A 15,962-nucleotide genomic window follows, 5' to 3' on the forward strand; every position below is an offset into this window, starting at 1 on the left:
AGGCTGCTGCTTGAGCTCCCTGAGCTGCGCTAGCACCTGTTGCTGTACTAAGCCCAGGTTAGCCCAAGGGAGATCATGCCAAAACCATTGAGCAAGCAAGGGATTTTCCCCTCCTGAGAGTCAGACTCATAAATCCTATTTTCCCAGAAGCGGGAAGGCCATTTCCCCAGTGCTCGGGTCCACGCCTGCACCCCTCTGAGATGGGCAGAGAAGCTACACCTCAGCTCATTCTCCCTCCCCTCGCTTCACACCTGGGATCCGGAACAAAACACCTCCCCATCCTCAGGGAGCCTAGGCAGGCCTCTGCCAGACAGCCTGTTGCTCACATCTCCTTTTCTTTCCTTTTTCTCTAGAAGCCACTGGTCAGGCAGCTTCTCTCCGGCACCCTCCATGCCTTGCTGCCTCCTTCCCCAATTAATGCCACCAAAGGACGGACAAGCAAGTGAGCTGTGAGCACAGTACTGTCCAGACTGTGGGAGCTAGTAGGGGCCTTCCTGGGCACAGTCCTCTGCCCCTTCCAACCCAGCTGGTTGAAGACCGTGCTGCATGTGCCCTGGCTCAAATGCCTCCTGCCACCGCCTCCTCCAGCACCACCTCCATTCCTCTCCCCAGCTGGCAAAGGGAGGTACCTGCAGGGAAAAGGGCTCTATTCCTGGCGCACAGATCTTGACAGTAAATCCCGTGTCCTGTATGACAATGACCTCCTGGTCGTTCCCATCTTCTCCTGGGTCAGCCTCCTCATGGCCATTCTGCCTGGCATCCTTCTCGTCCTTAAGGCTCTCGTGCGGGCCGCTGCCGTTCATCAGTGCCACACCAGACGGGTGCTCTGGGCAAAAACAGAAGGATTTAGACAAGGTCTGAGCAAACGGACAGTCCTTGCTGAGTGTCTGGAGACTGGTTCAGACACCACCACCATCCTCGGGCCAACCCAAGTGAACCAGGGGTTAAAAGGCAGCAAGCATTTTATTCTGCACTTGGTGTTTACTAGGCACAGATGTGCCAGGCCCTTCCCTCCCTTCCCCTCACAGCTTAATTAACATGCTCTCACTTGCCTGCAGGGTTTTCGTCTTCCACAAACCCTGTGTGGAGAGGGGAGGGAAGGAAAGCAGGAAGGATGGGTCAGTGTACAACACATTCAGCTTAGTCTTAAGAAGCCTCTTAATTAAAAGAAATGGGCGTGTGGTGCTTTGCAGCCTAGAGGCAGCTGTAACCTCTGCACCAACATGTTACACAGCTCCTAACATACCTCCTGGTACGCTACTGTTGAGCCAGGAGAGCAGGGAGGGGAAGACACGGCAGTTGCATTGCTAAGCTGTGCATCAGGTGGGAGCCAGGTTACTCCACAGGCACACAAACAGCTCCCACGCCCCTACCTGCATCTGGCCACCCTCTGCATTTCCAAAATACTTCGCAGAGATCCCATGGTGCCAGGGCGAGGCTTTGCCTAAGCAATTTTATTCAAGAAAAAGATGACGACATTTTAAGTGCTCATTTAGACAGATGCGTCACAGGGAAGGGAGCTCTCTGCACCTACTTCACTGCTCCAGCAATGAAGTTTTCTTTTCCAATAAGGTGGACGGCGTCAGAGAGCTGATAGAGCTTCCTAAATCTTGTCTCCTAGAGCAGCCTACACCCACCAAACCAGGCTGCAGACCATGCTAAAGAGGACTGAGGTGCTGCCAGAGTAAGCTGGAACAGCGAAAAAGACCCTTTGAGAGAAGGAAGAGACCCTCTTGCCCCCAGCCTGGGGACCCTCTGGCCCAGACGGCAAATGCTGGAAGGGAGCAGGCACAGTGCCCCGAGGGGCGCATTTGCAGTACAGCTGTCCCGTGCCAGCACACACAGCTGCTGGACCCCCAGAGCCACACACAGCAGTTCCAGCTTGGTGCTCCCAAGCAGCCGCTCACCAGCTGCGCAAATGGAGCAGGCTGGGGGCTTTCCCAGGCAGCAGCAACAGCCTTTCCAAAAGGCTGCACGGGGTCAGAGCAGCTCAAAGCCAGGTTAACACCATGAGGCTGCTGAGCACCAAGCTACAGTCCTCCAGCCAGCTCCGCCTGGCAGGTCTCTTTCCTCCTCCTCCCCTCCTAGCAAGGCATCCGTCCCAGCCCTGGCTGTGCTCCAGGGAAGACGGCAGCTCAGCCTCCACCACTTCTGAAATGCAGACTGGTGCTGTGGCTTGAAGACCTAAAGCTGCCACGGCTAGTTCTCGCCTACCAGCCCCAACTGCTCTGGCAGCCCAGAAAAGTCATCCAACCTTTACTGTGTACAAGAACAGGGCTGGAAACGCCACATCCCCTGCACGCCTCTGGAGCGCAACACAGGCTGCAGCAACGAGCCCTGCTGGAGTGTCCCCAAAGGGTCATACTCCTGTTCCAGACTATGGCTGCCAATAGCCAACGCGCCTCAGAGAGGACTGTCAAGGCTGAATTAGGACACTATAAAAGAGCAAGGAACACAAGGAAAGCACACCCGTTCCAGAAGGCAGCAGGTAACAGAGCTACCTTAAGCAGCCTCTGCTGCCTTCAGCATCTCAGCAGCTGCTGTTCATGTTCCCTGTCACTTTGCTTATGTCCCCAGCACAAGCTGTTCATTTCTTTGACAGATGAAGCCACAGGCAAGCCAGACAAGAGGCCTGGCTCTGGCTCCAGCAAGCTGCAGTCATGCTAGAAAGGAGGAAGAAAAGCTCCACATAAGAGTGCCCCAAGAGATGTGGTTTCAGAAAAACCACACCATGCCCAGAGGGCTGGGGAGAGCCCCTCGTCACACCCTGCAGCCAGCACAGCCACACTCCTGGACTGCCTGAACATGTAAGGACAAGGAGGGAGAGCAGAAAAGCCATCACAGAAATGCTACACCTGCGGCTGCTTGTACCATTGACGGGATGACCTGCCAGGCTCCTGAGCCAGGCACAGTCCAGCCCCTGCCCACCCCAGCAGGGAAGGATCCCTGAACTTTTGCTCCTGCTTTAGCAGCCAGAAATGGGAGGCAGAACTTGGTTACAAGGAAGGCTGCAGCACTGGCTGAAGACCCAGCAGAGCCCACCTTCAATCGCTGTGGCAGCGGCCAAAGGCCAAATCCAGGCACAGCTGCATTGGTGCTGCCCACCAACCTGAGACCCCCAGTCTCCACCTGTCCGTGACCAAGGAGCTTTTCCAACGGAGTCACAGATGACAAGCTCGAGGTGCTGCTCACCAACAGCTGACTTTTGCTGGCAGCTGAGGCGTGGAAGGAGCAGCCCGTGGGATGTGCTGGCTCCTGCCTTTCTGCTCTCATTCCCAGCCACGTTGCCTGTCCCGATACTCCTGCAGCCCACCCTATGCCACGCTCAGGCCCACCCCTGCACCTGATAATCATGCTAAAGGTTTGACCAAGGATGCTTTCCAACCAACCAACTCATCAACAGTAGCAAGGTGGGTGCTGAAGCTACCCCTGTGTCACAACAGTTGGCAGGATATTCCCAAAAGAAACACCATCATCTTTGAGTAAATGTGACTTGTCTTTTTTCTAAGCAAGATCTTGCAAAGAAGGTGCCTCCATAAAGAGCAGAAATTAACCAGCCAGCCTGGAGCTGCAGGTGGGGAGAAGGGAAGCAGTGCATAGGGACTAACCAAACCAGGAGAGACAGGTGTCACACGAGAGCTGAGCACCCATATGCATGCTGGCCTCAAGTGCAGCGAACACCTTCAGCTGCAAAGCAAAGACAGGGAAAGCCTGCACAAGACAAGAAGTCACCAGCCAGGACCACACCTCTGCTGTTCACTACTCTGTGGTATCACAGCCCCAAACTACTGATTGTTTCAGAAATCTGAAGACTGCTTCTTATCTGTGGAAATACAACCTATTTGCACTTTTCATCCCTCTTTCCCTTCTTGAGTGAAGTTGGGGCTGATACAGCTCTGCACTCTGTAACAGAAGAGACATGTTGAGGCAACACCTTCCTGTCTCCTTATGCCAGAAGATCCAGCTCCAGACAACACTGTCTTAAGTTTAGAAACAAAAGTTAAGCCTGCACTGAAAAAGACCAGCTGTCCAGCAGGTAAACCCTTTGATTTAAGGCCAGCAAAGGCTTTCCAGTGGGTTTTTTACAGAACGGGTATGTTTCAAAGAAAACTGTGTGTTTTGTTTCAACCCTGGCTGACAGCATGCCTGCCTGGAGGAAGCGTTGCCTGCTGCGTGCCAACATCCTGCGTGCTCTCCCCATGGGCAAGCTTCACCCACCTGCCTGGAAGCGGTCCCCGTGCTGCCTGCTGCAGACCAGCTGTGCTGCAGCCTCAGCAGCACCAGCAGGGAGAGCGAGGCAAAAGCATTGGCCACCCGATTTCAGCACACTCAAGATGGCAGGAAGAGCAACAGGGACACCCGAAAGACACCTGCAGAGACCTCTCTCCTGTTACCTGCTCAACGTTCAAGCCCCAAAGGGGGCAGGAGCTGTGTTATTTGCAAGCTCTTGCCCACAGGAGAGTGCGCCATGCAATGCAGCCCAGACTGTTTCATGGAAGGCAGCTGAGTCACAGGGAAGCGGTTCCACCCGCTCCGGGGGCACTACCCAGCCACTCCTCCCGCTTACCGCCCTGCTCACGCTGCTGGAGATGGAGCAAGGAGATCCCTTCCTGGGTACACGTCAGCCTCGAGATGCAGTTCTGCGGTTTCGACCAAAGGCTGTGACCTCCAGTCGCCCCTGTCACTCCACAGGATGCACCAGCACCCCAGCAAGGACCCTGCTCCTTTCAGCCCCTGGTTCGTACCCCCAGGCATGGCTGAGGCTGCTGAGCTCCAGCTTGTGCTGGCTGGCAGCCGAGCTGTAACGCGATGTTCTCACTGCTACCCAGAGCACAGCGTGAGCAAACCTCGAGTGCAGGCAAGACTACAGCGTCAGGAGAACCGGCAAAGCAAAACACTGAGGAGGGGAGAAGGCGGCACAGACACCACCTCACCGGGAGGAATCAACCCAGGCTCGCACCTGGCAGAGAAGATCACATAAGGATTAAGTTTTGTCTTTGCACCTGGATGACGAATACACATGCCAAGGTGACAGGCCCTGTTTTAATCACCCTTCCTATTCACAGCAAGCCTGCAGAGGTGACGGGCACCTCACGAACTCAACCAGTCAGGATCCTGGTGTGAAAGAGGGTGCACACCTGAACCTGAATATGCTGGCTGCATACAGTGATAGATAGCACAGATTATGGGAAATGTTAATCACTTAATGTTCAAACAAATCTTCTAAACCAGAGTCAGTCACTAATCCTTTTCTTCGATTATCAGGTCAAAAAGATGGCAACACTACGCTGCTGTGAGTTCGCCTGGTCCGGGGGGACTTCTCTGTAGATGAGGAGTTCCCTTCCCTGCATCTAGTAACAGCACAGATTATCAGAGGCATAAGACTGGAAATTAAAACCCTACCATTTCTGTCACCAAGTTTAGGAGCGCATTTCTTGTTACTGGCTCTAGAGTCATTCTGAGGGCCCAAATTCTGCCTTTCCCTCCTCAAAAGCATTTCGAATCCTGAGCAGCATGAGAGTTTCTGCACGATCTTGCGGCCAGCTGGGCCTGCAGCCCAGACACCTGCCGCTGGCATGGAGAGCACACACAGCGCTAAACCAGAAACCAAGCAGCCAGCCCGGGTCACTCACACTGCACATCCCCTCATGCTGCTGGGGGCACCGCAAGACAGCATTCGAGAGCAAAATTCGGCCACTGCACAGCAACTGAACAAAACCAAAATACAGCGACAAAGGCAAAATTTGACCGTGAGACTTAAAAATAAAAAAAATCCTGAGTTTCTCCTATCTTAGAAGTCCTGGCAAGAACAAAAGCCACTCTGACTTACCGTTTGGTGCCATGCTGGAGTGACTGGCGTGGACTCCAGCCATGGTACACCAGCTTGGGGAGAAGCAGGAGAGGAGAAAAGCAAGATGCGGCCAAGCAGGCGGCTGCTTCCCTCCCACACTGCAGCAAGTGGCCGGGGCCCCGCTGTCCCCACAGTGCTGGGAAGATGCACCAGGTGAAGGAGAAGGAACATGCCATCGCTGCGCTCAGGGCAGCCGTGGAGCCGCTCCATCGCTGCAGGTCAGGCGTCTCCCACCCATGGCAGCCAAAGACTCCAAGCAAATGCTGCTCCAGTCCCTCACTGCCCCATGCTCCTGCCTGCCACAGATCCGCTCCCATCCTTTAAAAGGGCCACGTTTGCAGCCACAAACAAGAGAAAGATTTGCCTTATGAATTAAAAAAAAAAAAATAAGCAAACCCCCCTTACGTTTGTTTCACTGACAAGGGACAGACCCCTCTGTGGTACACACCCCAGGTGGGATATCTCACCACCTTCCTCCTTTTCCTTCTGCCATGAAGTTAAAACATCACCTGGCCTCCCCTGCCCTTCATCCTGCCCCATCCCACGGGCACATGCAGCCACCACCACCATGACGGGCATACAGTGTTTTGTCTACACAGAGCGTGACAGAGTGCCATGCCACTGAGCACCTAGCAGTGTGAGCTTCTTTTTCTTTCTCCTCTTCTTCTGCTGCTGCTGCTTTGAGGGCAGTGCCTGCACCTGAGAGTCAGGATCACAGCTGGACCTACTGCCGGGGCAGACAGTGGGGTCTGTCATTACAAAACCAGTACTTGTGCCTCGCACCTCAGGTGACACCTCTTCAGTGGGGACAGGCAGCACAACTGTCCTTTGGGCCGGCAGGATTTTCCCCGTGCTTGCTGGCAGAGCAGAAGGCGGCATCCCAGGGCTCCCCAGAGAGACATCGGTACCTCTGCATTCTGGCATGCTGTCTGGGCCCACCGAGGCTGTGTCTAAACACAAGGCTGCTTGTCCATCACCGTGGCCCGGGCCGGTGGGACGTGCTCCAGGGGCTGCATCCCCGCCGTCAGCTGCTGCCACGTGCTCCTCCCGGCGGCAGGATCTACGGGCTAAGCTGCTGTCCTCAAGTTTCATGCAGCTCTGGCAGACCTCAAGCGACAGGGCATGATCGACCAGCCCTGCCGGCCCTTCCCCAAGGTCGGCTGGAAGGACAGCCACCGCACCGGATGCCTCTGTCTGCTGGAGCAGACCAGCAGCGCCAACGCTGGGTTTCAAACAGCTCTTATCACAGACCGTCACTGTTCCTTCATCGTCCTTGGCCTTGGATAGGTCCTGGATGTATTCAGCGTACTTCTGCAGGCTTCCAGTCACTGCCTCGCTGGGGATGATGTCTGGATACAACCCAGCATACTGGGCAGCTTCTGGTATCTCCGGGTAGATGGTGCAGCTCATGGCAGGCTTTGGTAAGAGGGGTGACCTCTCATCGGGCGAGTTAAAGCTGCGCGTCTGGAAGATTAGATCAGTGACATGCCTGCAGCAGTTTGCAAAAAGGCTGTTCCCCATGATCACAGGCAGGCTGGCTCATACAGCACCAAGTTAGAAAATTCAGTTTTGTTTGCACACATATACTGAAGTCCCCGCAAGGCAAACTCCCACGTGGCAGCCCTCACCTGCTGCACCCAGGACCTGCTCGCCTTCTCACGCAGAAGGCCTCCTTCTCCACAGAAAAACCCTACTTGGCCCCAGGGTGGCAGGACAGAGGGCCAGCAGCTGACTTTGTGCAGTATCCCATGCGCCCTGAGCTCACGTCCTGCGTGCTTGCCAGGATCGGACACCAGGCTCACAGCAGCTCCCCCAAAGCGCTGGTCAGCAACCTTCATCCACCACACACCGTCGCCCCGCTCCCCAGCCGCCACGCTCACAGCACCACAGTACCCGCAAAGCCCAAAAGTAGCTCCCGCAGCTGAAGCTCTCCTCTCCCTGCCGCGCCAGAACAAAACCAGACGTGTGTCTAACAGGTTCTTCAGGCGCACTCGCGGAGGGATGCCGGCCCAATCACCCCGGCCCAGGGGGGTTATAAATAGCCCGATCTCGAGTGCTGCACCAGTGCAGCATGGGACGACTGCTGGAGCGCTTCAGCGCTGCCAAACCTGTAAGCAAGTGGATGCATTGAATTACAAGGCGAGGGCAGTTACTATGGCACGGCTGGGCCCGGGCACAGCCATCCATACTAAGCAGGACAAGCACAAAACAGCCGGGCACTGAATCAATAAGCAGTCTCCAGACGAATTTTCTGTCCTCTCACCCTGCTCTGCTGTATGAAACGCAAACAAACCACAAAACCACACCCCCGCCCCCAAACACAACTCCTCTCTTAGTGTTACTTTAAGAAATCCCAGCAACTAAAGCAGAGATTATGGAGCCAGAGATTTCGGCAAGCACAGGGTGCCCCAGGGAGGCTGCAGCCGAGCAGGCCGCAGCATGCCTCTGGTGAGGCCGTGCCGCAGCCGCCTGGCTCCTCGCCTTGTCCTGCCGGGACCAGCCAGGCACCGCGGCCCTCCGCGCATCCCGCAGCGTTCAGCTGCTCGGGTCCCTTCAGCCGCCCCGGTTTCTTGGGACGCTTGTGAAGAGCTGGAACTTTCAGACACGCAGTGTGATGTGCAAGAGCCACAGCCTAAACTGGCCAGCCCTGGACCTGCCCAGGAAAGCCTTCGTGTCTGGGTAGCAAACCTGCCAACCTCCAAAGTCCTGGGCAGCCCGAGCCCCAGCACAGGTTTCCTCAGCACTCATCATGGCTTCAAGGACGGGAAGGGGCACAACTCTGCACCAAGCAGAGGAAAAATACGTGCCACAAAAATCTCAAAACTAAAACTAACCCAAGACCGCAGCGCTCATGTGATTGCTTGCTCAAGGCCAACACAGCACACACAGGAACAGCGATCCCTTCCTCCAGAGGCAGCCCTGGGAAGGCCAGGAGCAGCCCCCTGAGCCTCCATGCCAGCAAGCCGCTTGCCAGAAGAAAGGCAGAAATGGGCTGAGGAACAGACAGAAAGCTCTCCACAGGAAACCCTGACTAGCTTCTGTTGTCCTTTTAAAGAGGAGAGGAATCAGAAGCAAGGTCTGTCCCGCTCCAACTCATGTGAGCTCCTGCCCCAGTAAGCAAGGAGCCCCAGGCACCCCCATGGCTGCTCCTCCGGCGCAGGAGCTGCCAGGCCTCGGAGCCTCAGACAAGGCACCCCTTGGCCTCGCAAGCCAGCACCAACTTTCAGACTGCACCAGTAACTCCTGTTTTTCTGATTATTTTGAAGGAGTTCAGATGTATTGACAGCTTCAACTCTTCCTCTTTATCCACAGACCTCTGTGAAGAGACAAAACCTCCCCCTGGAGCAGTACCTGGTCAGGTCTCATGAGGCCAAGCAGCATTTCTTCAGCTCAAGCCAAAGCACGTTCAGAGCAGCGGGGTATGTGCTAGCTTTAACATGCGAAGGCTGGTGTCAGTATAGCAAATGCAAATTAAATTTCAGCTGAATAATAAATCAAACAAATAGTTTAATGAATGTAAATTAAATTAATAGGTATTAGCTCCAGAGATGGCCCCAGTGGAAACGTTTCTGCAGGACATCCCGTCAGGGGAGGTGGGAGACAGCAGAGGTGCCTCCAGCTACCTCCCTGGTGGAAACCACAGCTTCCCAGAAACTTCCAGCACTTTAGGTGCAACAAACACTGCTTTTATACTAAGGGCCCACGCTGAAATATGAGAGCAGCTCTACTGCCATCATTAAACCCAAATTGGATATAACCCATCTGTGGGTAGAGGTATAAACACTGCATTTATTTTTCAGCAGCTTTGTAACACTGGGGACCGACCCACACAGTGAGCGTAGTGGGGCTGCAGCATGCAGTGCTCTCGACAAGGGCCCTGGGCTTGCTGGTCTGGAAACCTCTCCTCTGGCACTAACAATCCATGGATGGCAGGTGGGGAAATTATTAATTCCTAGCTCTGGTGCGTCCACAGTAAAATCTGGCTGGATACACCTAAACAACTCAAGCCGCATTCCAGCCTGTTTGTGGCTTTTCTGTATTTGTATCGATACAGGGACACTTGCATTGCAGCCATGCCCCAGGGCACTCACAGGGTCCCACAGCTGCTGGCTCAGGCACTTACAAGCACCGAAATGCCTCATACTTTGCATCTGGCACCCTGAGTTACCCACGCTGTGCTCTCCACATCTGGGAGCCACATTTAAACCCATTTGTAAACTTTCTGTCTGGCCAAAACTTCGGAAAATTAGTCCTGAACCCAGCTGGCTAGGTGATCCTGCTACAACAACATGCAATTCAAACATCACAGAAAACAGGAACAAAGACTAGGACCTAGGGCAAAGTGCAAAGACCAGCACCAGCAAAAACATCAACTATGTCAGGAAGAGCATGTTTCTCAACTTTAAAGAGAAGAGAGCTGAACGAAGGAATCACATTTCAGGCAGGTACTGAGAATCAGTCGATAACTCTCAAAGTACATGTATCTTATTCTGGGACATACCTTACCTGCAGAAAGATACCGAGATGGCGAGGGCCCAAGACAGTGAGCTAGCCTGTTAGACTGGGTGCAGGGGGACCAGCAGAACAGCAGGTTGCAGACAGAAGCAGCTGCACTGGGAGCCACTGCTCCAGAGTGTCACAGGGAAGACTTTGGCTTCACCCCGTGCTACCACTGGTGCCTGTCACAACAGCTCTAGGGAAAACTCCATGCAGCACAACCCTGGGAAGACCAACTTTGCCAGTCCCGAGAGCCCTACATAAATCTTCACGTGGCCGAGCCCCTGGACCCACAAATGCAACAGGGAGCTCTGGGTAGGGTTTGCAGAGGAGAGCAGACGGCTGCAACACTGTCCTCAGCAGCTCCTGCTGCCTTGCTGCATCCCACGGCACAGATGTGCCCATCAGCCCACAGCCTCCCACCAGGGCAGCCCCACGCCAGCTGCCTGGGGCCACACACAGCCCCAGGGAAACAGGCTGGGTGGCTGCTCCCCACAGCTGGGCAAGGGCACGCTGCAAGGCAGCAGCCTGGGGAACTTGCCCATCCTGCAAAATCCCTTCTGCCCAGGACACTGAGCAACCTCATCCTACCTCGCACAGTGCCATGACCCGAGCTGGCACCGGAGCCCACCTCAAGCACAGCCGAGCCCACACACTGAGCTTCCAGGCTGGCAGAGGCTTCACAGGCTCCAGCGCCACTGATGGTAAAAGCACGTTACCCCCAGTGCCTGCGCAGGGCACTCCAATGCAGTTTGCTAGCAGGCAATATCCACATTACACTTCCAGTCTTGCCCAGCCACAGCAGCAGGATGCTAGCTAGCGCAGAGCTGGGAAAGGAGGGCTGATGTCAAGCTAACCTGACCTGCAGGAGCTCTAGGCAAGCAGGGCCAGAGTCATGATCCTGCAGTTTTATGCTGTTGGACAGTAACTACATAAAACTCCTCTGAGCCTACAGGCGCATCAACAGGTTGCAGTGGAGCTTTTCTCTTTAAAGTGGAAGGGAAGGGCAAACTAAGGAAACACGTTTTTTTAGAAAACATGCTGTTACTGTAAAGTCACTTAGCTGTAGGGAACCTTACTTCAGTGGCCTGCTTCACAGGATTTTTCCCTCGGGACTGGTCAAGCAGCTGGTGAGCACCACAGCAGTTATTTCTTCAGCTTGAGAAAAAGAGCTTGCTTCTGTGACTGTAAATCTATTTTCCCACCCACCCCAAGAGGGAACACCTGTCACCCATTTAAGTATCTATGCCAAATTGTCAAGAAAATGCCAGATAATCACTCATTCCGGACTCACTAACATTAAAGAGGTAGAATGCAACAGGAAGGTCAACTGGTAAATGGGTACGTGCAAGCTCCGCTACTCAAACCATGTGCTTGCAGAAGGCGAGAACCAAACGCTAACCCTCTGCCAGCCTTGCTACTACTGGCAAAAAAATGACTTGCTTCCAAAAAGCAACTGCCACCGCCGCTATGGGAGTAGCCATGCTCTGGTTTTCGCCTTCTGCACTCTGTCCAAGCACTGCCCTGTGGACTGGTTTTACCTCTCAAATGCAAATAAAACAATGCATGAACTTCAGACCTTCAAAGCTTCTGGAAATAACAACTTTCTAGTACAACCAATAGAGCAAAATTGAAGAAAGCAAAGTGAGTGCTGGAAAGCTGCGCCAGGAGAGGTGTGTGCTGCCAAGTTTAGTCATTTACCCACGACAAAGACAAACACAGGGCTCTGCAACACAACGCTGTTTTTACTGTGCATGAGGCGGGTCTGCGGGTGGATTTATCTAGGTGCATGTTCCTGACCTACTTACTTCCGCTTTTCAGCTGGGAAACCCAGAAGCAAGGCTGCTCTGGCAGAGCGGCGAGCTTCCAGTGGGAGTGCAACTCTGCTACCCCACCAGCAGAACTGCTCCAGACACCATCCCCTTGGGTCCCCATCCCCCATCTTGGGGCACAGATGTTGTGTTATCACATTCCTTTCCTCTTCTTAACCTTGTAGCGGTGATCAGATTTCTATTGCACAATATTCCTCCAATTCTCCCCCTGAAGCCTGTTACAACCACATATTAAAAAGCCCCGACAGCCAGCAATTCAGCCCTTTCCAAAACACCAGCAAACCGCCAAGGTCAGGCGACAGACAGCGATAGCAGATCCCGAGATTAAGAATCAGTCTTCTGACCTTGTTGCTAATGCACAGCTACACTTGCCTCCACAGCAGTTTTCCATTATCACCTGCATTCTCTGCTTTTTTAACAGAAGATGTGGTTGAAGATATGGGCAGCCAGGAAGAACAGAGATGGAGAGGCCTAGCTAGAAAAAGAACAAATCTTTGGGCAAGGCAAGGTTGAAAAGCATTTTACGGTAGCTAGGACCACTGAGAAACTTGCACAGCAGACAAACTTGTTCTAAGGCAGTGACAAGCCTACTAACAAAAATAACCCAAGAAACACTGCACACAGTGGTGGTCTCGATCTCAGGGGAGCTAGTAAGAAAGGTAACTTAACCCCTAACTGCCTCCATCAGAAATCATCACAGGAGCCTCAAGTGTTCACATGGTGCTGGGTTTCTGCACTTGGAAGGACGTAGTTTTGTCCAGCTTGGAGGCAGCCATCAGCCCTCTCACCCTTCAGAGGTGGAGAAGACAGTGCCCAAGTCCCAAAGTGTGGCACGGCAGAGGGTGCATGCCCTCACCAGAGGCCCACCAGGCTCCCACCCGCTGCCCAGCAGCACCCAGGGCCACCCTCGGACAAAGCAGGCTGCCCCAGATGGGCGCCACGCGGGCCGTGGGGGGTACCCCACTGCCGAGGCTGGGTTTCCCTGGCAGAAGGAGAGGCCTGGGAAGCTGAACCAGAAGGCTGTCGCCAGCGGGGACAGGCTGTCCCCACCACCACCACCCAGCCCAGCACCTCTGCCTAGGAGCTGTGCTGCCACAGGCACCGCCTCAGCCCCGGGCTCCCAGACAAGACAGGAACCTTCCTCCCCCTCCTCCTCCCCGGACCCAGGAGGTGCCTAAGCAATCGCACAGTGCTGAAACAGGGGGAGGATTTTTTCCACCTCCCTGCCTCCTTCAGCAACCAGCCTGCGCCCGGAGAGGCAGGGATTACACTGCGTAACATTTTAACCCAGCTGCTGGCACTGCAAGCGTTACGCCTGCTGTGAAAAACGGTGTGCGGGGGGGGCTTTGAGTACCACGCTCCTCGCTCTTGAACCATGTCCAACCTGCTACAGCACCAAGAGCCAGTGAACTTTGCTTTAGGTGACAAACTTCAGAAATTCACCTTGCCACCATAAAAATCAGGGGAGGGAGGAAGCGGTAGGTCATTCGCTGAGCGGATACAAGTGCCCCGGGGCTGAAGGCCAGCCACAAACCACGCTGCTTCTGCTTTTCTTTTTCCTTGCACACTAAAGATCAGAGAAAAAGGGCGAGCCCGAGGTGAGCGCTCGGGACTGTTAACTTCATGAAGACAGAAACGCACCCAACAGAGCAACACCCAGAGCAGGGGCAGCCCCCCCCGCGGGGTCTGCACCTAGGGGAGGTGCTGGGGACCGTGCGGGCAGGGGCTGCACCTCGCCCCTGGCCTGAGCCCCCCCCCCCCCCCGTCTCTGATTTAACGCAAGCGCAGCCTGCGAGGAGCCGGTTAGGACAGGCAGTTTCCCGCTGAAGCTGCCAACAAGCCACCTGCCCTTCCTAGGAAAACCACGTTGCTGTGGCTGCTTCCCAACGCGCCAGTGGCTCCCGCACCCCACGCCCGGGAGCGCGGCCCGCTCCCACCCTCCGCGTCAGCGCCCAACCACCGGCGCACCCACGGGGGCACCCACCGCGCGCGGCCCGGGGCCGCCCCCCACCGCCCGCGTTGTGCCCGGCGCCGCCGGAGGCCGCTCCCCGCCGCCAGGGCCCGGGCACCGGCCTCCGCCCCAGCCCGCCCCGCCACCGCGGGGGCCGGGCCCAGGGAGCTCACGGGGCCCCGAGCGGCCGCTTCCCCCCCCCCCCCCCCGCCTGCGGCCGCGTGGTGGTGCGGCCCGGTGAAGGTGACCTTCACCGGGCCCGGGGCTCCCCCGCTCCGCCGGGACAGGCCCGGCCACGGCCCCGCCGCTCCCCCGGGCCCCCGCTCGGCCTCGCCGGGACACGGAAGAGCCGCGGGGAACTCGCCTCCCGACCCGGTGGCCTCCGGCCCCGGCGGCCAGCACCTCCCCGGGGCTGCGCAAAGCCTCCCCGAGCCGCCGGGCGGGCGTCGGGCCCCGGCCCGGCCTCCCCTCGAGAAATGCGGGGCCCAGGGGTGCCGGGAGCCCGACCCCGCGGCGGGGCAGGCGGGCCGGGCCCGGGCCGCTCCGCCGGGCTCTGCCCTGCCGGGAGGAGCAACCTAAGTTGGCAGAAGCACCGCGGGGCTCCGCCGCGGGCCCGGGGCCCGCTCCCCCCGGCACCCCGCCGCCCCCCCAGGCAAGGCGGCGGCAGAGCCTGCCCCGCCGGCGCGAACACCCCCGGGGGCGGGCGGCCCGGCCCGCGCTCCCTCCGCAGGCCCCAGCGCCCCCCCTTACCGGGGCGCTGCTGCGTCTCCGCCGGCCTCCTGCCGCGGGGGGCCGGCTCCTGCTGCTCGGCGCCCTGCGCGACGGCCGGCACGGCAGCCGGCGGCATCTCGTCCGCCTTAATGACCATGGGGCCGCGCCGCGCCCGCCCGCCGCGAAGGACAGCGCCGCTCCGGCCCCACGTGGTGCCGCGACCCCGCGCCGCTACGGCGCGCCGCCCGGGACCAACCTCCGCGCCCGGCGGCAACGCCTTAAAGGGGCCGCGCCGCGAAACGCCCCTCCGGGCGGCCGCCGCGGGGCCGCGGCGTGGGGCCGGGCTGCCGGGGCGGCCCCGCGCCAGGCGGGGCGGCGGGGGGGCACGGCCAGGGGGGGCCCGGTCAAGGCCACCGGCTGCCGCGGCCGCTCGCTGCCGCCCCGGCTACATGCGACCTTCCCGCAGGCCGCAAGGTCGCCGGGCGGGCGGGCCGCGGCCGGGACGGGCCAGCGCCCGGCGAGTCCCGCGGGGCTGGGGGGGGGCGCCCCGCCGGTGGCGCGGGGTCTCCGCACCCGCCGGGCCCGTTCCCGGGCGGCGGGGAACGGGCGAGCGCCGGCAGAACGGCTCAAACCCGGGCGTCTTCCCGCGCCCCCGGCAGGGCCCGTGGGACACGCTGCGCACCCCTCGCCCCGCGGCCAGGCATGGCAGGTAGCCCCGGCCGGGTCACGGCGGGGGTCGTGGGAGGGCCAGGAGTGGAAGGGGCCTTAATGGTACCCCAAGGGGTCGCGCTCTTCTCCGGAGCGAGTGATCTGAGGAGCGGGAACGGCCTCGGGCTGCACCAGGGGAGGCTCAACCTGGGTGTCTGGAAAAATGTCTCCACCGCCAGGGTGGTCGAGCGCTGGGACGGGCTGCCCGGGGAGCTGCTGGGGTCACCATGCGGGAGGCGTTTGGAAAACACGCGGATGCGGCGCTTGGGGACATGGGTTAGTGATGGGCTCGGCAGTGCTGGGGCAACGGCTGGGCTCGATGGGCTCAAAGGTCTTTTCCAACCTAAACAATTCTATCATCACCTCATCCCCCTCCCCGCCACGGGCAGGGCCACCTCCCGCCAGCCCGGGT

The 15,962-nt window shown here is 57.6% G+C and overlaps 1 protein-coding gene across 2 annotated transcripts in view; it reads right to left on the minus strand.

Annotated features, from left to right (window-relative positions):
• CLUH (clustered mitochondria homolog) overlaps positions 1 to 15,043 on the minus strand; it is a 40,472-nt gene extending 25,429 nt beyond the window's left edge. The window contains exons 1-2 of one of the 2 annotated variants that reach the window (XM_040578756.1): positions 14,882 to 15,043; positions 630 to 826 (exon numbers count right to left, since the gene is read on the minus strand). In XM_040578756.1, coding sequence (XP_040434690.1) covers positions 630 to 826; positions 14,882 to 14,999 — 315 coding nt within the window. In that variant the 5' untranslated portion in view covers positions 15,000 to 15,043. Of the gene's footprint in view, positions 1 to 629; positions 827 to 14,164; positions 14,220 to 14,881 lie in introns of those variants that run through there. The other variant, XM_040578762.1, reaches the window with a different exon arrangement.
• Between the last annotated feature and the right edge of the window lie 919 nt (positions 15,044 to 15,962).

Source organism: Falco naumanni, chromosome 1 (assembly GCF_017639655.2).
Source record: "Falco naumanni isolate bFalNau1 chromosome 1, bFalNau1.pat, whole genome shotgun sequence".
NCBI lineage: Eukaryota > Metazoa > Chordata > Aves > Falconiformes > Falconidae > Falco > Falco naumanni.